This window comes from Zootoca vivipara, chromosome Z (assembly GCF_963506605.1).
Source record: "Zootoca vivipara chromosome Z, rZooViv1.1, whole genome shotgun sequence".
In the NCBI taxonomy this organism is placed as follows: Eukaryota; Metazoa; Chordata; class Lepidosauria; order Squamata; family Lacertidae; genus Zootoca; species Zootoca vivipara.
The window spans coordinates 21283989-21309537 of record NC_083294.1 but is presented as its reverse complement, the minus strand read 5'-3'; the positions used below and the strand labels follow the sequence as shown (position 1 = coordinate 21309537).

General features: G+C 44.6%; 1 protein-coding gene across 1 annotated transcript in view; it reads left to right on the top strand.

Moving 5' to 3' along the window:
* The window catches only part of SLC16A2 (solute carrier family 16 member 2), a 103762-nt gene that overhangs the window by 56746 nt on the left and 21467 nt on the right, over positions 1-25549 (top strand). The window contains exon 2 of the mRNA XM_035113528.2: positions 24001-24145. Within this exon, the coding sequence (XP_034969419.1) occupies positions 24001-24145 (145 nt within the window). The remainder of the gene's footprint in view (positions 1-24000; positions 24146-25549) is intronic.

Here is a 25549-nt window from a genome sequence, read left to right as displayed (position 1 = left end):
GCTGCCAGTCCATGTAAACAACATTGAACTGGCTGGATGAATGGTGTGACTCCACATAAGGCTGCATCCTAAGGAGCTGCCAAGCATCCCCCTTGCCTCTTCAAAAAGCTGCTCCTGAAGGTCAAGAGACCCTCTGCTATGGCTTTCAAAGCATGAAGGGCAGGGGAAACTGTTGTCACCATGGCATGGCATGGCACTGCACTACTATACCTCATCTTTAACTAGGGATGGGGAAGAAAATCAAATCAGACTTCACCATGTAAAGGCGAACCTGCCTAATTCGCACCTTCTGAAAGTCCTGCTGTACAGGACCTTCCTAATTGCTTGACTTGAGAGCTGAAAAGGCACAATTACCAGAGCGAAAACCAAACTGCTTCAGCCTTAACTCTGTTTATGCATTCAAAGTCCACAAGCAGGGACTTTGCTGACCCAGATCAGCCAACCTCTCCAACTGCAAATTGGGCTGAATTTTTTTTTAGCGTTTACAAAGGGGTCCTTATAGGAGGACCAACAGTGTCTGCTCAGCCTGTGTTCATTGGAGTCTAATGTTTATCCAGGCTGGCATGTTTTATTTAAAACAAAATGTTTTTGAGCAAAGCTCAGAACAGAAACAACTTTAAGAGGGTGGTGTGTGTGTGTGTGTGTGTGTGTGTGTGTGTGTGTGTGTGTGTGTGTGTGTGTGTTACATACACACAGAGAGAGGTCTCCTGGACACCACATTTTGTTGTTATGGGAATGTTCTCTCCCCCACTGTCACTGGGCGGACTGTGCAGACTCTTTGTGAAGGCTATGAATGTGGGACTCATTTAGTATTCCCCCCCCCCAGTAAATAGTTTCCACAACAGTTATTTCCTTGCACATTGTGTCTTAGGGTGCCTTGTTAAACCTTCTGAACTTCTATTCCTAGCTCTAGCAACTGAACTTTCTTCCTTGGCCTTCTCTACGCTTAACCTATTTCTCTTTGAAATTCTTCTCTGCGGTGATGTTCAGCCATCTGCTCTGCATTAGCACCTTGTGTCTTTGCCCTCTGAGTAGGAAATATTTGCTAGTCGCTCATTAGGCTCTGCGGGGAGCGGAAGCTACAGAATGGGTAAACAGCTCAAGACTTAACCAGATGGCCCTCTCTGTGGGCTGCAACAGGGCTCCTCGACCCTTTTGTCCAAGTGATTTGACAATGTGGCAGTATATCATCCAGGAGGCATTGACATCCAATGACCAACAATAGCTGTGTGGTATGCACAGCTAGTTTTCCGTGCCTTACAATGGGTCTTTCTCCCCATAGACATATCCCACTTGTGCTGGGGGGTGAAAAGGCACCCTAACCTTCTTGACTGAGAGTTTCCTGCTTTCCCAGCCTTAAGCGTTTTGCTTTTACTTTGCGAGCTACGTTACATTTGTGAAGCAGTAGCAAATACAATCAATAATAACTGGATATAACATGGATTGAACCCAGAACCTTCTGTTTGTGCTCTACTGCCAACCTTTTCTCCTCTCCATTCTTTAGCCAAGTTCGGTAAAGGTAAAGGGACCCCGACAATTAAGTCTAGTTGCGAACGACTCTGGGGTTGCGGCACTCATCTTGCTTTAAAGGCTGAGGAAGCCGGCGTTTGTCCACTTCCGCAGACAGTTTTTCTGGGTCATGTGGCCAGCATGACTAAGCCACTTCTGGAAAAACCAGAGCAGCACACGGAAATGCCGTTTACCTTCCCGCTGGAGCAGTACCTATTTATCTCCTTGCACTGTGTGCTTTTGAACTGCTAGGTTGGTAGGAGCTGGGACCGAGCAACGGGAGCTCACTCCGTTGCGGGGTTTCAAACCGCCGACTATTCGTTCAGCAAGCCCAAACGGTGCAGTGGTTTAACCCACAGCGCCAAGTTAGCTGCCTCTACAGTGGTACCTCGGTTTATGAACACAATTGGTTCCGGAAGTCTGTTCATAAACTGAAGCGTTCATAAATTGAAGCAAACTTTCCCATTGAAAGTAATGGAAAGTGGATTAATCTGTTCCAGACGGTCCACGAAGTACCTAAACAGAAGCGTTCATAAATTGAAGCGAACTTTCCCATTGAAAGTAATGGAAAGTGGATTAATCCGTTCCAGACGGGTCCACAGAGTACTCAACCTGAAGCGTACTTAACCCAAAGCAAGGGTGTAATTGGTTCCAGAAGTCTGTTCATAAACTGAAGCGTTCATAAACTGAAGCGAACTTTCCCATTGAAAGTAATGGAAAGTAAATTAATCCGTTCCAGATGGGTCCGTGGCGTTTGTAAACCGAAAATTCATAAACCAAGGTGTTCGTAAACCGAGGTTCCACTGTAAATACATAAAGGGTCCTGTAATTGTCATTCTCTCTATTTAAAATAAAGACCCCAGGCTGTGTCAGGATTGGGAGAGGTGGTTTTATTTTTGATATCTAGTTTTTCTTCCAAAAATGGAATCCGGTATTAAATTTTTCTTAAATAATTATTGTTATTATACTTTCTAAGAGCATAAGCTTCACATCTTGCATATTGCAGAGCCAGTTATTTCTGGGATCCTTAATCACAGCTGATGTTCCAAATATAGATGTTTGTTTTATTATTGCCAATATGTTTGCCCTGTCGTCTCCTTTATCAGTTTACCTTTTAAAAGAAGGTATAACAAGGATAAGTTTTCAAATAAGGGATTAATGATACTTTGAGAATCTTGGTTCCTTGTTGTTGTTGTTTAGTCGTTTAGTCGTGTCCGACTCTTCGTGACCCCATGGACCATAGTACGCCAGGCACTCCTGTCTTGCACTGCCTCCCGCAGTTTGGTCAAACTCATGTTCGTAGCTTCGAGAACACTATGTTAGTGAAAAAAATATTAGGATCAAATTTTGGCGAATTTGAGTTTAATTTAAAATAGATAGTAGTGTAAGTAACGTTTTTGGACTCTATGATTCATAGACTTCTTTAAATCTGAATTGTTATAACAAGTTGACTCCTGAACTGGCAGAGCCCAACACAATGTGTGAACTACAAAAATCAGAAGCCAATGTATTTAGTTGTCCCTGAAGAGACGGCACATTTCAATTCCTCCAAAGTGCTAAAGGCATTAGACATGGTTCTCCATCCCCTTGAATTTAAATCCTCATAACAACCCTTTGAAATAGCTTAGGCTGAGAGATGGTAAGTGGCCCAAGATCACCCTTGCCACCTGTGCCACAATATTGAACACCTGCATATCTGAGCTCCCTCAGAAAAGAAGACACCTGCTTGCAAAGCTGCCTTCATCCTCTTGTGTAGGATGTGTGTAGGTTGTAGAGCTGAAGGCTCTTCTTTGCTTGCTCTGCACATTTTATCCTGAACATAACACTTTCTTCCTGTGGACTCTGGGTAGAAACTTTTGCAGACAGGAAGCTGTCGTATAACCAGAGCTGACCCAATACATTTTTGCTTTTGAGGTAAAGGACAATATGGTGCCTCCCGCCCATGCTTTGTGCAGAAACCAACCGAACTTGTAGTTGAATCTTACTTATTCCAATTACTGGTGATGGGATGGCATGCTCCATGGCAGCAGCCTCATTAAAGTTGCCCAGGAGAGACCGTGAAGGATACACAGCTCTGTCCTCCAGCAGAAGGGACTGGCCAGGGCAGCAGCAAGGAGTCTACCACCACTGCCTTGGTATCCACTGGAAGTGGTTGCCTCACTGTGTCTAATGATGGGGCCAGCCCTACATATAAGACCATTGGCACATCCATCTCATTGTTGTCTACACAGTGACTCACCAAGATATCAAAGATGGGGTCTTTCTTTCAAAGCCATATCTGGTGGTGCTGTAGGTTGAACCCAGTACCTTTTGCATTAAAAACCCAGGCTTGACCATTAAATGTCCTTCAATTACCCAAGTCGGCATGGCTTCTCCTTATACTCATTCCCTCTCTGATCCTATTATTCACCGCCCTCCATTTCCCCCACGTGTGTGTGTGTGTGTGTGTGCGCGCGTGCGTGCCTGCATGCACGCACACACACACACACACACACACACAGAGAGAGAGAGAGAGAGAGAGAGAGAGAGAGAGAGAGAGAGAGAGAGAGAGTTATGAGATTTCCACACCACAGCAGTGAAATAACAGAACTGGGCAACAGGTCAAGGGAAGGAAGATTTGGGAGAAATTGGCTTGTCTCGCAGTACCTTAAGAGATTTACAGGTAGGTAGCCGTGTTGGTCTGGATCGAAGTAAAATAAAAAAAATTCCTTCAGTAGCACCTTAAAGACCAACTAAGTTTTTATTTTGGTATGAGCTTTCGTGTGCATGCACACTTCTTCAGATACAGTGAAATGGAAGTTTCCAGGCACTTATGTAGAGAAGGGGTGGGGAGGGGTGGGGATGGGGAGGGGGGATCACTCAGAAGGGTGGTGGAAATGGGTGATTGACTGACTGATAGCTGTTGATGACCGCAAACGACTGCAAATGGTTTTGCATGAAAAAGCAAGGGTTGAGATGGCTGAAGATCGCTTATCATGTATAATGAGATAAAAATCCGATATCTCTGTTCAAACCAGGTCCCTCCATGGTTTTGAGCTGCAAAACCATTTGCAGTCGTTTGCGGTCATCAACAGCTATCAGTCAGTCAATCACCCATTTCCACCACCCTTCTGAGTGATCCCCCCTCCCCATCCCCACCCCTCCCCACCCCTTCTCTACATAAGTGCCTGGAAACTTCCATTTCACTGTATCTGAAGAAGTGTGCATGCACACGAAAGCTCATACCAAAATAAAAACTTAGTTGGTCTTTAAGGTGCTACTGAAGGAATTTTTTTTATTTTAAGAGATTTACAGTTCCAGTTGTGGGGAAGGGCTTTGGCTCTGTGGTAGAGCACCCTAGTTCAATCCCCAGCATCTCCAGGCAGGGCTGGGAGAACCCCTGCACTCTGAAGTCCTGGAGAGTCACTGCCAGCAAGTGTACACAATCGTGAGCTGGTTGAACCAATGGTCTGACTTTGTTTAAGGCAGCTTCCTAGGTTCCTAAGTGGTGTGCACCCTAGAAGCAAGAATTACCACGCATTACTAAGTATTCTCTGATCCTCTGTGAAGTGCAAAACTGAGGCAGTGATTTCCCAGGTGAGGACCATGCATTCTGGTGCTGTGCCTGAGAAGAAACGGCCTCAGGTTTGCTGTTAGGATCCCTCTGTTTGGTCCCTCCCCATTCAAGAGCAGAGAGAAGATCCTAGCCAGTCAGTTAGCCTAGTATAGTCTCCCCCGACTGCCAGTGGCTCACGAAGACAGCCTTTCCCAAGCTGGTGTTCTGAACTCTCAACTCCCTTCAGCTGGTGCGGTGCTGATGGGAGTTGGGAGTCCATAGCACCTGGAGGGCACCAGGTTGTGGAAAGCTGCCCCAGGGTCTTAAGTGGGGGGCCTTTTCCAGCCAGCTGAATCCTGGAGGTGAGCCAAAGTTTCTTTCTCTCCCACAGCCTCTTCAAGCCTGCCCTCCCCACCAGCCTTTTGTGGCTGGCGCTCCCAGACTCTTCTCAATGCTCTCCTTAATGGACATTTTCCTGTTGGTGTTCTTATCTGGTGTCGGCAGCCCATCCCCTCTTGCCTCCCAGCCCTGGCCCTGCATGGTTCTCAGGGCCTTCCCAGCCTTGCACCCCCGAATGGCTCCAGCTTTTGGCCAGCTTTTCATCCAAGCTCTTGATATTTAATGTCCTGCCTTAATGAGGGGAAGGTGTCCTGTGGGCTTCTATCCTGCTAGACAATATGTAAGTGGAATCCCCCTGAGAGGTGCAAGCCCGGAGAGAGTTTTGGAAGTCCAAAACAGGAAGAGTTCTGTTTGGGATTCAAAGTTGACGCTTTGCAGCAGCGGATGTTTGGAGAGAGGCGGATGTCAGCCCCTTGGGGCGGCCCCTGCTGTCCTCAGCAAAGAGTTCCAGAGCAATTCCAAAAGGAATAATAAACCCTTGAGGTTGTTGCCTGTGGGCCCCAGTGTCTTCAGAGAGCCAGCCAGCTGTCAGGGCTGAAGAAGGAACCAAGAAAAAGCAAACAGGTTTTGGAAGAGCAAGTCCTGCTTTGAAAACTTGGTTGCCAAAGAAATGTGGTGGCATCCGGTGCAAGAGGTGGAGTGATCTGCAAGCGGAACACCATGCAAAAATAATGTGTGGGCCTTGTCGGGTGCAAGGCAATGGAAATTGCATCCAGGAAGGTCCTTCCCAAACTGTTGTGCACCTCTCTCCCCACTGCTTTTGTAGGCTTGACCAGGCAGCAGAAACAGGAGATGAACTAGGTGCACCAAGAGTCTGACTTGGGGCACTTAGGATGCGGGAAAGCAAATGCCGAGCGCACTCCGGCAACGGAGAAGGCACTTCTGCCCTTCCCAGTCCTTCAGCATTCCAGACTCACTACTCAGTCTTCATTATATGTCCTCCCCTTGGGACTTCCTGCACCTGCTAGAGTATTTTTGTACTTTTGCCAACTTTGGGGGCAAATAACCTTCCCCTTGGGCATGAATGGTGTCACTCTGGGTACATGAGGACCCACCTTTGGAGCAGGGGACACACTCTGTTGGCACAGGTCTCTCTTTTCCATGATCACCCTACAGCCCCTTGAATGCACTGCTTATAAAGCCAGCAAGTTCCAGGGAAGTGTTTGCATTATCACAGTCTTCTCCAACTGGCTGTCTTTCAGAGGGTTCGGGACTACGATGCCCCAGGGGAGCTGTAGTCCAAAGCTTACACAGGGGCACCGGGTGGGTGAAAACCACTGATCATTCTGCCAGGCAAGGGCTCCTTGATATTCTCTCCTTTTGCCCCACCACCACACACCTGCTGCCACTCTAGACAGGAGTCTTGCTGATTCTGCTTCTGAACTTCCCAGTCAAATGTACCTGTACATCATCCCCTTTACCTGCCTGCCTTCCCTCCTCTTGAACCCTCAAAAGGTTGTTTTAACTATTGTTATAAACAAAATCTGCCCTTATAGCACTATCCTTTGCTGGTTACACAACTAGTAGTTTTATGTGGCTTGGGATTTTCTTTGGGGTATTTTTTTTTGGGGGGGGTGCTGCTGGGTTTTTGGGATTTTGTTGTTTCTGGATATAGGAGTTGTCCTAACAATTGGCGAAGGGTCGTACCTCTTACTTGGCAAGCAGAGAGTTCCAGGTTTGATTTGCGGTTGGAGGACAGGCGTGCAAGCTGGGGTGGTGTTGGATGGGGGTTAGGGAGACACACGGACAAGTTGGGTCGTGAGGATGGGGCTTAAAGAGACACGGGTGCGGGCTAGGTCATGGGTATCTGGGTTAGAGAAGCACATGCATAGGCTGAGTCGTGGGGAAGGGTTTTAGGGAGATGTGTATAAGTAGGGTTGTGGGGATGGGGACATGGAAGGCCTGCATGTAGACTGGGCCATGGGGGTGAGGGAGATCCATGTGTAGGCTGGGTTGTAGGGATGAGCATTAGTGATATTGACCATCTCATTAGCCAAAAGGTCCATACTTCCCACTGAAATACTTAGAAGTTTATGTTGATTAAAATCATTCTTCATTTTAAATATTGTATTGTTTTTCCTGTTTTTTGTGCACTACAAATAAAATATGTGCAGTGTGCATAGAAATTCATTCATATTTTCCCCCAAATTATAGTCCAGCCCCCAACAGTGTCTTAGGGACAGTGAACTGCCCTAGACAGTCCTACTTGGTGATACCAGTGGCTGAAGCCCTGTCCCCGACAGAAAAGGCTCCACAACAGTTTATTGTAGACTTGGTGCTGCTGAAGCCCTGTGATTTTTTTGTGCAGTGTCCACATGACAAAATTCCTTATCAAAACGTACCCCACATTAATTTCTCCTTTAATACCGATTTACCATTTCTGTGGGGAATCTAGATAACTGAAAACTAAAAAGCACCATAGAAATCTGGATTAATTTGGGAGCAATAAGGATGGTGTTCTGATGAGGATGACATCATGTGTGGACACTGCAAAAAACTTAAACATGTGCATGCATGACTGTAATGATTCTGGGTCCACAGACTGACTATAGTTATGAGGAATGGCTCCTCAGTACCAGCAAACGCCTGATGACTGCTCCCAGTGGCTTCATGTAGATATTAAATGACACTGGGGATGAAATAGTGTCAGGGAGCCAAATAGTACTCTGCCAGTCCTTCTCACTGGACTCCATCCTATAGGTAGGACTAGAACCACTGTAATACCCGCAGTTCCCATTCCACTGAGCTGATCCAGGAGGATATCATGGTCAATGGTGTCATGAAGCTCAGAGTGATCAAGAAGCAGGAGCAAGGTCACACTCCCCATGTCCTGATCCCCAAAAAGCTCAGCCATCAGGCAGACCTAGGCAGACTCAAGTCCTGTGGCCAGGTCTGACCCCAGATTGGAATGGATGTAAATACACTCATGTCTCCCAAGAATGCTTGCAGTTGCCCCACCACAACTCTCTCCACCATCTTCCCCAAGAGGCAGGTATTTGTGACTGGTCAATTGTTGTTCCAATAGGTGTTCCATTTATGAGTGGTGACACCACCTCCTCTTTCAAGGCAGCCTGGACCAGACCCTCATGCTGTGAAGCATTAACCATGCTCTGGACCCAACCAGTCAACCTTTTCTGCTAGATTGAATATGCCAGGAAGGCACATCGGCTGGCTGTGTAAGCTGAGACTGATTCCACAACACACCGCCAACTCTGGCATTTGTGATGATAAGCTTGTAATGCAGCTAAGCATGTTTACCAAGAAGAAGCAGTGTGGTGTAATGGAGTTAGCGCCAGGGAGATCTGTGTTCAAATCCCTGTGTTCAAAGCTTGCTGGGTTCCTTAGATTAGTTACTATCTCCAATCCTCTTTTAATAAATAATACCTTATGTTGAAATCAATGGGAGGTGCTGTTAGATAAATATTCCAAGAAATTTCACCATCTTTCTATTGCTGCATGGGCTCAGATGGTTCTGAAAGTCTGCCATTTGTTTATTTTGAAAAGTTACAGATAGTTTTCCCTTGAACAAGAGGGGCTTGTTAATTAATACTTCAGAACCCTCTTTTTTAAGTTTAAAGGACTGAAAAACCTGGTTTGACCACTGATGGGTAAGTGTGAGGCTGCAAAGTGCTGGTCCAGAGCCACCTTTTAGAGGCCCATTTTGGACTCGATTCAGACCATCACACCAGCTGTTGGCACCAGTCTGCTCCATGTTGAACTCCTTCTTCAGTAGTGAACCCTTCTGTTAAGGTCCTAGTATCAAAGAGCAGAAACCTTGAACTTTGGTGACTGTACCCATGTCCAGTAGACCCATGTCCAGCTCAGCAAAGTTTGTACAGTGATAGCCAGTTAATCATATCCTAAAGACAAGGAAGTCCATTCAGATCACTGCTTTTTCAAGTCTAGAACTTGGAAGAAGCTGAAGTCCTCAGAGCATGTTGCTGACTCAAGCTGTTTTGCAATAGTAGGGCAATCTGTAAAGTTAATTATTAGGTGCCCATTTGACTTGGAGCCCTGTCCAGTTTTGGCAAGGACTGCTGTTCTAAGAAGAGTATGTGCTGTTGATCCAGCTTGATAGACCTTGAATGTAAAAACTATTCTTTTAAAGACATTAAGTTATCAACTGTGTGATGGGCACGAACAGATCTGCCTATGTTTCTGCTGTTATCAGTTTTGCAGGCATCCATTTATAACTCTGTTCTGTCCTTTTCCCACATTAATCAGGGGATTGGGATTTATTCAGCTGAAAATCGTACTTAAATACATATTTTATCACAGAATGTGTGTTTTATCTCAAAGTATGCATCTCTAGATGGATTTTATACTGAAATACACATTTTAAAACATACTTTGGTATTTATTTTGAGCAAAGAATTGTATCGCAACACCAGAGGTGTGAAACCCAGAGGATAATTATGTTCTAAACCACACCTTAGTTCAGGAGGTGAGTTTGCATAGGAATTCACAGAAATTGAATTCCTCAAACATCCTTAGATCTGTCAGGTTTTCCCTTAAATAATTAATTCCATTGATTTAACAGGACTGGTCTCATCGGTGGCTTGGGGGGCAGGGGTTTGGCACACGAGGGGCACCGTTTCAGGAAGAGCAGGAAGAAGTGTCATCTTTTTCACATGCATATACACATATATGCAGCATTGTATGAACCACACATAGAACGTTTCAAACCAACACAGGGTTATTTGCCAACTGGTTTCTGCTGATTCTCGGATATATTCAGCTGGGGTATATTTGGTGTTGATTTATTATCCCCTTTTATTTGTTTTATTTATTACTGCATTTATATCCCACCTTTCCTCCAAGGACTTCTCAGAATTGATGGTTCTCCCCCTTGCCATTTTATCTTCTCATTCACCCTGTGATGTAGATTAGGTTGAGAGACAGTGGCTGTCCCAAGGTCATCTACCCAGTGAGTTTCATGGCTGAGTGGGGGGATTTGATCTCTGATCTTCCAAGCCCTAATCTGGCACTCTAAGCACTACACATCACTGGCTTGTTTAATGATACATCATTTTATGGATTTGTAGTGATTATTAACTGAACCGTCAGTTAATATTTCATGTTATTGCTGCTGTTTTTGATTTTGGATGGTGCGGATTCTTTTGCACTTCCTTTCGGAGGGAAATGTGGGGTACAAATAAAATGAATGGATGATCCTTGAGGAGCACGTATAGTTCTGTCCAGCTCACTTGTTCTAAGGTTCCTGTTGCAAAAAATCAAATAGGCCTATATGCCAGAGGTATGTGGGTGGCGCTGTGGTCTAAACCACTGAGCCTCTTGGGCTTGCTGATAGGAAGGTCGGTGGTTCGAATTCGCGCGATGGTGGTGAACTCCCATTGCTCTGTCCCAACTCCTGCCAACCTAGCAATTTGAAACCACACCAGTGCAAATAGATAAATAGGTACCGCTGCAGCAGAAAGGTAACAGATTTTCATGCACTCTAGCTTCTGTCATGGTTTTCCATTGCACCAGATGCAGTTTACTCATGCGGGCCACACAACCTGGAAAGCTGTCTGTGGAAAAACAACGGCTCCCTCAGCCTGAAGTGAGATGAGTGCCACAACCCCATAGTCACCTTCGATTGGACTTAACCATCTAGGGGTCCTTTACCTTTACCTTTACTTTATGCAAAGGAGCAAATAAGAACATAAGAAGTTCCTCTTGGATGAAGCCCATCTGGTTCAGCATCCTCTTCTGACAATGGCCAGTCAGTTGCCTGTGGGAAACCTGCAAACAGAACTCTCCTCTCTTGTGGTTACTTCACTACCAATCACGTGTGTTTTGTTCTGCTACATTGGGGGAGGAAGCAAATTCCATAGTCCAGGGGTCAGCAAACTTTTTCAGCAGGGGGCCGGTCCACTGTCCCTCAGACCTTGTGGGGGGACAGACTATATTTTGGAGGGGAAAAGAAGAAGAACGTATTCCTTTGCCCCACAAATAACCCAAAGCACACATTCTACTCATGTAGAAACATCAGGCAGGTCCCACAACTGACCCAGAGATTCATTTTAAATAAAAAGATACATTCTAATAATGTAAAAACATGCTGATTCTCGAACTGTCCGCGGGCTGGATTTAGAAGGCGATTGGGCCGGATCTGGCCCTGGGCCTTAGTTTGTCTACCCATGCCATAGTAACCACATGTTGTGTGAAATACGTACTTTCTTTTCTCTGTCCTGGATCTTCCAGCTTGAAGACAGGGGTGAACATTTCTTTCCCCAGCTTCAGGGAAGCTCTGGTGCCTCTGTGACATCAGCCAAGTTTACTTTACTCAGCTAACTTTTTATCATTGGCTGGATCTGTTTGAAGCCATTAAGCAAACTCATCTAACAGAATTTTTAACATGCTGTTCAAAGCTTGTTGCTAATACGGTCTTCCTGTTACTTCCTTGTCCTGGGAGATGTTGGAAGCATCCCTTAAGATCTTGCCAAAGAACCAAAACAACCACATACTCCTCCCAGTTTCCTACCATAGTCTTTCATTCATTTCCCTCTCTTTTGGTATTTTCTAAAAAGAGTTACAGAGCAATTAGAATCAACAGGCAGCAAGATAATTAAATGTAGGATTTGATCATTTAATGGGGTGTGTACATAATTAGTAAAGCGAGACCACTCTGGAAATTCATTTGCCCCAGGTTGTGCAGATGTACCATGTTCTTCCCTGGATTGAACTCAGGGGCCACCAGTTCTGTGCTGGGCAAAGCACTGGTTGGCTGGAACTCAGCAATGTCAAAAACTCACCTTCCCAAAACAGTTATTCCACATAACTGTTGGGGATGGGGTAAGACGGAGTAATCATTCAGTTTCAGTGGACCCAGTGGTTCAGTGGGTAGGGGTTCTTTCCTATTAACACCAAGGCTGTGGCTTCAGTGCCCATGGGAGTACCTTCCTTAAGGATGGCCCATTGGCCAAAAGCAAAGCGCAAGTCATCTAAAGTTTAAAATCCAGTTAATTTCAATGGTTTCAAATCAATTGGAATTCAAGTGGGCCATGCCCTAGGCTTCAAACAATCCATAGACCAGTGTTCCCCAACCTAAAGCCCTCCAGGTATTTTTGACTACAGCTCGTATCAACCCTGACTGTTGACCATGCTTGCTGATCAGCTGTGTCCCAAAATTTCTCAAGGGACCAGATTGGTGAAGGCTGCCATAGACTGTACCTACCCCATGTTCAAAAGCAAAGTTCTGTTCCTCAGATGAGTTATGGCCATGGGAATGGTGAGTTGGCCAACTAATAATTGGCTATCTGTGGAAGGAAGGATGTTCTGTGTAGGCAGAACCAACCACCAGCAAAGTGCTTGGAATCCCCCCCCCCTTTTAAGAGCAGGGACTGGAGATGATCCATTGAAATCTTACTTACACAACTGCTGAGTCTCCAGGGATATTGGCAGAGACACCTGTCAGGAAAACATAGTTCAAAGGGATGAGCATAGAACAGGCAGCTCTTTCTATATACATAGTAAGAACAAAGGCTACCTAGGTGTGCAAAGCAAAATATTTGATCCACTGAAGGTTTGACTACAAGGGAGATGCCAAACTGATATCCAGAAGGACAGTTGTATTACTCCACTGCAGCAAAAGTCAACATAGAGTCTTACAACACCTCAAAGACTAACAAATTTGTTACATTATAAGCTTTTTGTGGAGTAGGATCCTCTTCATCAGATGCTAGGTTCTAATTCATTAAAGTTTCGAAAGTTTGTGCCACAATAATTGAAGTGTTTCCGTGCGCTGCTCTGGTTCATCAGAAGCGGCTTAGTCATGCTGGCCACATGGCCTGGAAGCTGTACGCTGGCTCCCTCGGCCAATAAAGCAAGATGAGCGTCACAACCCCAGAGTCATTCGCGACTGGACCTAACGGTCAGGGGTCCCTTTACCTTTTTAAATGTAGTAGGCTGCAATCTGGCCCATGTTGACTCAGAAGTATGTCCTACTGAAAGCACTGGGTTTATTCCCAGGTAAATGGAATTGGATTACAGCCTTAGAATATATATAATAAGGTACAGTGGTACCTCGGGTTGAGTACACAATCTGTTCCAGGGTGCCATCCGCACCCCGAAAAGTACTCAACTTGAGCGGCGCTTTAGCGCATGCACGAAGCGCCAATAGAGCACTTCTGCGCACACACAGAACGCTTCTGTGCATGTGCACACGGCGAAGCCTGGAAGTAAATACTTCTGGGTCCACCGAGTACTTAACTCAAAAGTATGTAACCCGCAGCGAATGCAACCCAAGGTATGACTGTATTGTTTATAAGTGCAACTAAACTCCTCAGTTGTTGCTTTTTTGCTGCATTTAAGCACAAAAAACCTCTGAAAAACAAAGTCTGAGAAATGCAACTATATTGTTTGCCCTAAGATATTGTATCCAGGTGATGTTGTTCCATACACAATAATCTGCATTGACATATTCCCTGTGCTGAGAATGAAAGTCATGTTAGCCAAACCCTTGATGTGTGTGGCAGCTTTGATCTGTCGCTCTGCAGTTCCAGTGGCTCAAAAGCTTGTACCCTGTGTGGGCCTGCCATGTCTCTCCAAGCCTCAAACCTATCTTCACAACTACCAGATTTTAACTTGGTCAGCTAGCAGTTTTTACCAGAAACCATAATTCAGGTCAGCATCATACCTAATTTGAGCTCTCCTAGGAAAACATGGTTTCAGACAGATTTGTCTCTTGGGATGGTGGAAATGAAATACAGGGATTGTTGACCTCACACATTTGCAACTCGCCAGAAAACTCTGGCCAAGGAAACTGCCTGACTTGGCAGGCTGCAGTGAGGGAGGGAAGGGCAATTTCTTTTCCAGAAGCAACCTATCAAAATACTTGACATTTACAGGAGCAACCCCTGGGGCATAGGAAAAGGTGCTTTTTGCACACCCCTGGTGACGGGATGTTGAATTTATGTGTAGTCGACTGAACTGAGCATCCTCAATATATGCTTTGGAAATGTGAATTCCCAATGTACCAAGGGCCATAGCCACAGGATGGAGAACTGCTTGGAGTTCACCATCACTAAGGCTAAAGAGCCCAAGTGATGTGGTGCTTAGAGTTCAAGAATGATGGACGCTGTCATCCATGGATGGCCATAGTTTCCCTACACCTGGATTACTAGTGTTGAACTAGGACCGGGGAGACCTTGAGGAGGGGTTCAGACTTGGGACCTTCTGCATGCAAAGCATCTGCTCTGCCATGGAGCTATGGCCCTTCCCTATTCATAGGAAGCAGTCTTATACTAAATCAGACCACTGGTCCATCTAGCTCAGTATCTACGCTGATGGGCAGTAGCTCTCCAGGGTCCAAGGCAGAGGAGTGCCCAAGCCCTATCTGGAGATCCCATTGACTGAGCCTGGGACCCTCTGCATTCAAAGCATATATTCCATCAATGAGCTCTGGCCTTCCCCTGGATTCTTAAGGTATAGGGGTGCTCAGAAAGCCAGTCCTCCCTGACCAGACGCATCACCCTTGTCAGTCTGGTCTGACATCCTCCAAACCAGAGTGCCTTACCCAACACAGTTCAGCCCTTATATAGGCACAGTGCATAGACACACAACAGTGCAGTGAAAACCTTAGTTTATGCCTGTCAATCTCCTCTCTGTGCTTCTGCTGCTCGGACGTAGGGCAAAAAAGATGGGCACAATATTTTAAAGCAGCGGTGCCGGTTTGGGTGAACTCACAATTTGGGGTGCAAGCACACAATCCTCCTTTACATGGAGAATAAGGCTACCAATGGCCACTAGCCAGGATGGCTATGCTCTGCCTCCACAGTTGGGCACAGTCATGCTTCTGAGTACTAGTTGCTGGAAACCAGAGGAGGGGAGGGTGCTCTTGTGCCTGAGTCCTGCTTGCAGGTTTCTCACAGGCATCTGGTTGGTCACTGTGAGAACAGGATGCTGGACTAGATGGGCCACTGGCCTGATCTAGCTGGGCTCTTCTTAAGTTAGCCTTTTCTCAGGGCAAGCTCTCAAACACAGTTCCACAAGTTTGCAGTGTGGTTCAGCTCAAACTGTGGGGCAACCTTGTCTGGGGCAGAGCCACTTGGCTAGGTCCTGTGCTGTTTCCTCCCCTTCCCATTCCCCGGAGTAGCATTGTGACTATTTAAAAAAAATGTTTTCAGCCTTTTAAAAAATAAGACTGAGTGTATAGGCAGACATGTGCCCCAAGTCAGGCTTGCACCACAGGTGGAGAATCTGCTGGACCTTCCAGAAAACCCCCAGTCACTGTTCTCTAAGCAGATCCCTGCCTAGATAAGATAAGATGACTGGGATGAAAGCTTAGCATAAGGTTATTTTGCCTGGCAAATCCCCAAGTGAGAGATAGAAAGGGGGGTGTTGCATCCTCTGAGGATAAAAATTCAACACATCACTCATGTTTCCCTCTCTTTGCATTTGAAGTCCCTGGGTCAGAGAGGCAGTTAGGATGCTTGATAAGCAAAAGTGCTGTTGAGATGCTGTGAAATAGTTTGGCTATTCTTGGTTCCTGCCCCCTCCCAGTGGACAGCTTGATGATGGTAATAAAAGTCTTTAGTGAATAACAACAACCCTCTTTTATTGGTCTTTACATTCCTTCTTAATCTGCTGTAATACGCCTAAGAATGGAACATTGAGTGTAGTTTGCTAGACCTGCTTGGACTCTGGTTGGCTTATGACGGGGGTGCCCCCTCCCTCCCTTCTACAAAGTTATATACGGTATGAAAATTGAAATCAAAAGCCCAGTGAATGCTTTGTAGCCAACCTGTTTTCTAAACAAATTAGAATTTGCTTCTAGACACTAGTAATTCCCCCTATAGAATGTGGGACCCACAACAAAAATTTGCTGTGTCCTCACCTTCCTAAGGTGAGTGTTTCTGTTCAGGGTTGTATGCATACAGGGTTTTGTGGGGTATTAGGAGAGGGCTAATACCTCTGTTGGGGGACACATCATGTTCCTTCTGTGGTAGTTTGTCCACTTCGGATCCCCTGCACTCAGCTCTCACCTGTGGCTGTTAGAAGCGGCCACACCTGGAAACAGCTTCAACTGGCCAGCTAAACCAGGTGAGGGTAGTCGATGGGTCTCAAACCCTCAGTGATTTAGGGACTTCCCTTGCACGTGAAGACAGGTTCCTGCAGATTGAGCAGACAAGACCAGTAGCGGTTCCACTGGTGAAGAAGGTGGTTTCTGCACGTGATGTAGAGGGAAGTAAGGGGCAAATGAAACTCATCAACCTGGGGAGGTAGCTCATCTAGGAAAAGGGAAACTGGTCCTAAACCTCTTCTGCCTTGCGGGATATTTTCGGGATAAGAAGAGGCTAAGGAGTAAACCCTATGCAAATCCAGAGTGGAGGCCTTGTACGCCTCCTTCTGGCAACTCCTGCAGGCACATTGATGCCTAACATATTGCTCTGCTTTTCTTTGGACCACATCAGTGAGGCCGAGAGGGGAATCTGGTTGCCTGGGCAGCCCAGGACCTCCATATACACTGCCCAGGCTTGCATCCCAGGGAGATCACTGGTGCTGCTAATGCAGTGGTTTGACTTCACTCCCAGAGGTGCACTCTGATGTCTCTCGAGACAGACGGAAGCAAAGAAATGTTCAAGATTCCAGTTAGCTAGTTTCCCCCGTTCAGGGCATTCCATCTCCAGTCTCCCGATTTTCTTTCCCAAACAAACACAAAACATTCCACGGCTCCGGGAAAAGCTGTTTTCACTGGGCTACTCCTGAAACATCTGGAGAACACCATGTTGGCTGCCCTATTTCACTCAAAGCCTTACTTTGTAATGCTGATGATTGAACACATGTGCAAAGCATGTGCTCTACTCATCTTCCCAAATTACTTGCAGAATTACACATACTCAGATGAGGTTTCCTCCTTGCAACTCTGCTTGAATCACTGTTCTGGGTTTGTCTCCTAATCAGGAGACATCCTTAGAACAGTTACATGGGGCTGGCTCCTGAGATGTAAGAATGAAGTAAGGCTTTCAGTGTAAACCTTTCGCAGGTGTTAAAGAGAAGGCTACCTCTGGTTCAGAAGAAAAGCATTCCAGAAGCTTGGCAGTGATGCACAGGGGAACTGTTCTAGTCCGTGGTTCCCAAACTTTCTTGGGAATGTTTGCCCCCTTAGTTCCATAAATACATCCCCAGTGGCCCCTCCCTTGTATTATTCAGAATAGTGATTTGTTTGACCCACTAAAGAAGATAATAGCCCAATAAAATTCAAAACAGTAACAATTAATTGCATATTTATTTAGAATCTGATTAAAACTATTTAGTTTAATTAATTTATCCACCTCTCCCTTGCCTCTTAGTGCCCCTCTAGTTGGTCCTCCTGAAGGTAGAACCTCTCCCATTGGGAACCACTTCTCTAGTTCTTTCCCCCTGACATCAGTTGTAATACCCTAAGCTGACGCTCACAGTTGTTTCATCCCATTTCTGCATCCATCTGATGGAATTGCAAGATAGGAAGTGGTTGGGGAAATTCGTACAATGGATGAGGCCTGCAACAGGATGTCGTGCACTTGCCTGCTGATCCTCCAGTGAGCATGCTCCATTCCCTGTCCTTAGGGGAAAACCATTAATCCAAGAAACAGATGCCTTCCCACTATTTCTCTAGAGGTCAATTTATGATGAATGAAAAGACTTGTTGCAATAAACACAGAGGGCAATTTTTAATGGTGGTGTTTTTGTAGCAGTGTTGAGCAAAAATGCCCAAGGAGATTTGAGGTTTTGCCTTAAAACAATTCCTTCATTTCCTTTTTTGTTCCTGTTCCTGGAAAAACAAGTCAGTAAAAAATTAATTATCCATTGTATAGATGGTTTGTCTCACTTACATGGCTGCATTTGCAAATATCCAGCCTTAATATCTATAGCTGCTGGATACAGTTATCTCAGCAAGCAACTAGACTGGCTTGTGCCTTCATCTAGGGCAGCAAGTTTGGGGAAACCTAGGGCCCTTGCATGCTGTTGAATGACATCTCCCATCTTCCTTGGCCATTGACCTTGTTTGGTGGGGTTGATGGGAATTGTAGTTCTGTAACCTCTGGACAGTCAAACATTCCCCCCACTTTAAGCAGGGGCATGGTCTGAAGACACCTGCTGCAGGAATCTTGCAGAATATAAGGAGGTTTGGGTCTGGTCAGTGCCTGGATAAAAGACCTCCTAGAAACTCTGTGCATACCACCTTGAATTCTTTTCTGAAAGAAAAGTATAACGATGCTACTACTACTAATAATAATAATCAATTAACAATGATATATATAATTATGAAAGAGCGGGGATAATTTGTTAATAGAAAGGTAGATGTTTCATGTATAAACATGAGATGGTGAAATTCTATAGGTAAGGACTTCAACTCAGTAGTAAAGGACTTAAGAGGAGCCTCCTGGATCAGGCCATTGGCCCATCCATCTAGTCCAGCATCCTGTTCTCACAGTGACCAACCAGATGCCCATGAGAAGCCTGAAACCTGGACCCGGGCACAAGAGCCCTCTCCCCTCCCGTGGTTTCCAGCAACTAGCATTCAGAGGCATTTCTGCCTCCAAGCTGAGGCATCCCCTTCACACCAAGGAAGAAGGGGTGAGGGAAGATCTACATCAGGAACAAGGAGGGAAGAAAGATTGGCAGGAACTGCTGCCCATGTGGACACTGCTGCCTGAGGTGGTTGTCTCACCTTGCTTCATGGATGGGCCAGCTAGCCCTGGCAAGTAGCCATCAATAGCTCTCTCCTCCATGAATGCACCCAGTCCTCTTTTAAACGGATCTAGGTTGGTAGCCATCATTGCCTCCTGTTGGAGCGAGTTCCGTAGTTTAGCTATGCACTGCCTGAAGGAGGTCTTCCTTTTATGTATCCTGGATCTTCAAACATTCAGCTTCATTGACTGTCCATGAGCTCTAGCATTAAGAGAGAGAGAGAAACTTTTCTATATCTGCTTACTCCATGTCATGTATAATTTTATAATCTTCCAATATGCCACCTCTGACTCTAAATTAGCCAAAAAGTCATTCTTCAGCCAAAAAGTCTCTCAAAGTGACATATGTGCAATCAAGTAAAACAAGACCGTTCTGCCTGCAGGCTTATAGTCTAAAAGCATGATATGCAAGAGGGAAGGGACAGAGAGGGAAGGGAAGAGAAAGCAAATCCAGGTACCAGTTCTTAGATAGTATTATTATACTGACCAGCTGGCACAGAAGCTCACCAAATGCCAACTGTGCCATGTTAAAAGGACCAAACACTTAATCTTGTCATGCTTTGTTCGAAGCATCACAGTTTGCATAGCAACAAATGACTTCTTCTGTGATGGCTGATCATATGGAAAAACTTCAGTCTCTGTGTGACACGGACTTAACATGGTTATCAGTAAGCATCATTTCTTCTCTGCATTATTCTGAGTATCCTTCTTGCCAAAGTACACATTCCTCACTGAACAACAAATCTGGGCAGAAGACATGACCTGGTAAATACTGCTATCAGTATTGTAAAGTTGAATGGAGTTTCCCTCCCAATTTTCATCAGTTTCAGCCAGCAAATACAACTTCTACAAATTAGAGGTCATAGACCAGTCTTCAGCAGGTGGGTTGGGACCCATTAATTGGTCACAGACTGATTTTAACAGCAACACTACCACCATACGAATACACAGTAAAAAATTAAGCAATGGGTTCCGAAATGCTTGTTTGGGTTAAAGGTTAAAGGTCTGAAGAACAGAACAGCCACCCCCAATCTGGTGCCCTACAGTTGTTTTATACAGTGGTACCTCGGTTTATGAACACAATTGGTTCCGGAAGTCTGTTCATAAACTGAAGCGTTCATAAACTGAAGTGAACTTTCCCATTGAAAGTAATGGAAAGTGGATTAATCTGTTCCAGACAGTCCACGGAGTACTTAAACTGAAGCGTTCATAAACTGCAGCGAACTTTCCCATTGAAAGTAATGGAAAGTGGATTAATCCGTTCCAGATGGGTCCGCAGAGTACTTAAACTGAAGCGTTCATAAACTGAAGCATGGGTGTAATTGGTTCCGGAAGTCTGTTCATAAACTGAAGCGTTCATAAACTGAAGCGAACTTTCCCATTGAAACTAATGGAAAATGAATTAATCCGTTCCAGATGGCTCCGCAGCGTTCGTAAACCGAAAATTCATAAACCGAGGTTCCACTGTACTATAACTCCAATCAGCCCCAGCCTGAAACATCTGGAGATCACCAGATTAGGAACAGCTCTTCTACAGCCTCCCCCCCCCTTTAAGGGAAGGGGGGGAGCAAAACTTTCTGAACTCCAGGTCAATGGGTTTTTGTGTGCGTGTTTTTTTGGATCTTCTCCCATGTGACCAAATTTCAGTCCAACTCTTCATGTGTAAATCCTTCTTAATTGCATTCTGAATCTGGTCCATTAAACTTAATATCTCAAGAAGCTTTTGTGTCAGTGTTTCTTGGACTAAATTCCCACTTAACAACCACATCACAGGATGAATTTCAAACCGTACAGAGACCATATAACATTTTACTGCTGCAGTTTCAATAGGCAGGAACATTTTTGGGGGGAGTATCCAGTTTAATAAGTCAGCTCCATCTTGCTTTTTCCAGCCTCACCCCCCACCCACTCCCAACTGCACCTTTTCATATATATCTATTATTTGCAGTATTTTGGAAGTGAGCCATGTAATCCTATTAGGAGTACTTGATTACACTGTGTGCCTTGTTTGTATCCAAAAGAGCCACTTGCAGTAAAGGTTTGCCTCCCGTCTGCCCTTTCTCAGGTTGTATTTTTCCCAGCCCAAAAAGGAGCCCAGTTGGAGTGAAGTCGATCCCAGGGACCCCCTGCTGTGTCTCAATTATTGTCCTTTTTTAAAGCTTTCAATTTATTAGAGGAAATCCTTTTGCTAAATTGGTTTGGGGAGGGAAAATATAATTAATTTGGAAAGATAATCTGCTCTCACAATGGGAGGTTTCTTTATGCTGAGTGTCTGGGAAAAGGTTGGGTTGAAGAAAGCACTCTGGACATCTTAGCTTCCTTCTTAATTGGGCACTTACTGTTCTCTGAATATCTTGAGGCATGATGAGGACTGGCTGTACTGGGAGACCAAGACATTTGCTGAATTGGTGCAGTACAAACGGAAACTCGTAACTACAGAACAACAAGACCATCCAGAGGCTGCATGGTCAGACCCCTTTTCCAATTGATTTAGTAGTACTTTTTCATTTCAGATGTTAGGTGTGTTGATCTGGTTCAGCCTCTGCCAACCTGTGACCTTTCAGATGTTTTTGGATTCCACCTCCTGTTAGCCCCAGCCCCAGCCTGGGAGTTGTAGTGCAGCAACACCTAGAGGGCACCATGGTGGGGAGGCTGAGCTATTAGGCAAGGCAGCATATCCAAAGGTACCACCCCAGAAACCAAGTAGAAACCTGTTTCTTTGGACACCTGGAGAAAATATCTCACACAGGAGGCATAATATAGGTTTTAAGGGGAACAAGAAATGCAACATGCAGGCTTTAAAATTGAATCTTAGGGGGTAGTTCTGGTAGAAAGAAACAGAAACAGAGAGGTGAAGAAGGGAAATTTCATAGAATCATAGAATTGTAAGATTGGAAGGGGATCCTGAGGGTCATCTGTTAGCATTGTGTAGCAGCTATTGGATGAGCAGCTAAAAGAGATCAGAGCTGAGATAGATAAGATGGTGAATGAAAATGGACCAGAGAAAGATGGGATGGAAAATGAGGTTAAAGAAAACACAGAACCTTTGGAGAATATATTATTGATAAAGAACTGCCAGAACAGGGAGAGCAAAATGTTAAAGTTGGTGGCAATTGATGATAAAATTGTGAGGATCTTCACACAGGTGAAGGGTTTATTGTTTCTCAACATGGAGGAATGGTTGTTGAAGTATTGGAGGTAAAGTTATTGTGCTGGACTGGAGGATGATACTTGTTGACGTAAATGGATAATAACAATCGAGGAACCCCTTTTAGATATTTTGTGTGGAAAGGAAAATGAATGAACTTGAGATGTTTGGGCCTGACGGTTGGGAAAATATCACCTTACAGGTGGAGGAACAGCTGGATGTCACCCTGGAGTGAATAATTTGAATACTTTGAATAATATTTTTATGACAAACAGACAAACTGACAAAAAGAGAATCGGAAGCCCTTTTTCTTTCGCTATTCACTTTTTTCTGTTCTCATTCTTTTATTACTTTTATCTTTCTTCTCTTTCTTTTGTTCCCCTTGCTTGTGTGTGTGTCCTCTACTCTGGGTAACTGAAAGGATTGTATGCACATGAAGGTGACGGTTGGTTGATGAAGGACCCTGTGCAAGAGGCAGGGAAGGGAATATCTCCCAGAGTGGGAGGCTGGGAGAAGAAAGGGAAATTCCCAGGTGAGAGCTAGGAGGGTCATAGGATCATAGAATTGTAGAGCTGGAAGGGACCCTGAGGATCATCCAGTCCAACCCTCTGTAATGCAGGAATATGTTACTGTCCCATACAGGGATCGAACCTGCAACCTTGGCGTTATCAGCATCACATTCTAACCAATTGGGTCCACCCCCTTCTGTGTGAGACAAGGATTAAGATCTAACTTTCAAAGTGGGCTTTGAATTTTCTTCACTCTTTTTCTTTTTTCTTTTAGATTAATATGTTTTTATTGCATTGTATGATGAAAAAGTTTCCCCAAAAAATTATTTGGGAAAAAAGAATTTCATAAAATTTATTTGCAGCTTGATTGTAAAAAAAAAATTAAACTCAAAAAACTCAAGGCAATTTATGAAAAGAACAAAACAACAAACATTTTTCCATAAAAGCAGTCAAAAATAACTATTTAAGACATAAAAAATAATAATTAAAATCAATGATAAGCTAAAACATGAGTGCTGCCACATTAAAATATTGAGTTCTTACAAATACGGAATGATTAATATGTAGCACTTGGACCAGGACCAGTTTTATGGGTCAAAGTGGTCAACTGGGCATATATGGGATAAGGCATCTCAGGGAAGCTGGTCCCAAGTTGTGAAGAGCTTTGTATACTATTAGTTAACGTTTTGAACTCGGACGGGCAGAAAATTGGCAACCAGGGCAAGTCTCTGAGCACAGGTGTTATATGCTGGCAAGGTCTCACTCCTGTCAGCAATCGTGCTGCAGTATTCTGCACTAACCACAGCTTCCAGGTCCAAGTGCAAGGGAAGCCCCATGAGGAACACATTGCAGTAATCCAGTCTTGAAGTCCTCAGAGCATGAACTTCTGCCTGATACTAATGCCTCTTGTTTGTCTGGATAAAGGATACTGGTAGAGAGGATTTTATGTGTAGAAAGCCTCCTGCAGAAAGGTAGCATTTTCTGCTTTTCCTGCAAGTTGCTCCACCCATTTTTGTGCCTGGCCCTGCCCACCTCTGGGAAGCCTCCCCAGAAGGGAAAGTGACTCTTGGGAGGAAAAAAATGTTACCCGTCACTGGTCTAGAGTCTAAAAGAACTTAACTGCACCTTGGCTTATTTACTGCCATTGATGCCCAGTTGGACCTTGCTTTTACCAGGTGCCGTTCTCACCTTCCTCTCCTCCCATCTCTCTTTTCCCATCTGCAGCCTGGGTTGGATCCTTGGGCATGGGGATGATATTCTTCTGCTCTCCTATTGTGAGCATCTTCACCGACAGGATCGGCTGCAGGACGACGGCTGCCTCGGGAGCAGCCATCGCCTTCATAGGGCTCTTCTCCAGCTCCTTCACCAAGTAAGTCTTCAGAATTTTGATCCTGCATCACTGTCCAGCATTAATGTCTGGTGTGAATTGTGCTTTAGGGCTCTTCTTATACTCTGTTACCAAACCAAGGCAATTAATGTTTTAACGGAGGAGGAGGAGGAGGAGGACCCAGATCCTGCACTGTGTTTTTCTCTTCCTGATTGTCACTTCAGTTCAGCTGCAGAGGTCCACTTGCAATGCAGAGGTCTTCATTCATGGAGAATACAGTGGTACCTCGGTTTACAAACACAATTGGTTCCGGAAGTCTGTACTTAACCTGAAGCGTACTTAACCTGAAGCGAACTTTCCCAGTGAAAGTAGTGGAAAGTGGATTAATCTGTTCCAGACGGGTCCACGGAGTACTTAAACTGAAGCACACTTAACCTGAAGCGAGCTTTCCCACTGAAAGTAATGGAAAGTGGATTAATCCGTTCCAGACGGTCCGTGGAGTACTTAAACTGAAGCGTACTTAACCTGAAGCAAACTTTCCCATTGAAAGTAATGGAAAGTGGATTAATCCATTCCAGACGGTCCGTGGAGTACTTAAACTGAAGCGTACTTAACCTGAAGCAAACTTTCCCTTTGAGAGTAATGATAATAATAATAATGATACTTCCACATCTATATGTAGATGTGATGAGTGTATTTGTTTTGTATTCTTATTTGTTCTATAAACCTGTGAGGATAAGTTTTGACGAAATATTGGAAGAATAAGGGATTCTTTTGCCCTCTTTTTTCTTTCTCTTTTTTCTTTTTCTTTTTTCTTCTTTTTTATTGATCTTCTTTATTGTATTGTTGATTCTTTTTCCCCTCCCTTATTACTCTCCCCACCTTATTATTCCTTTTTATATGTAAGTGTGTATTTGTTGCTTTGTTGATTTTAAATAATAAAAACTATTTTTAAAAAATAATAATGATGATGATGATGATGATGATGATGATAATAATTAATAATAATAATAATAATTTAATTCTACCCTGCCCATCTGGCTGAGTTTCCCCAGCCATTCTGGACAGCTTTCAACAGAACATTAAAAACAGAATAAAACTTCAAATATTAAAAACTTCCCTAAACAGGGCTATGCTCTGCCTTCCATGATTGGAGGCATTATCCTTCTGAATAGCAGTTTCTGGAAACCACAGGACAGGAGAGTGCCCTTGTGCTTGGGTCCTGCTTGCGGGTTTCTCACAAGAATCTGGTTAGCCACTGTGAGTGCAATGCTGGGGCTAGATGATCCATTGGCCCAATTCAGCAGCTGTTTCTTATGGGATAATGCTAGAAAAAGCCAGTTTGTGGCATGCATCTTAGGTGGTCCTTTCCATGCATGCAAGCAACCATCTGAAGTGCCTGATTCTGTTGACAACCTTCAGAGGGGCATGCAGTTGCAGAACATT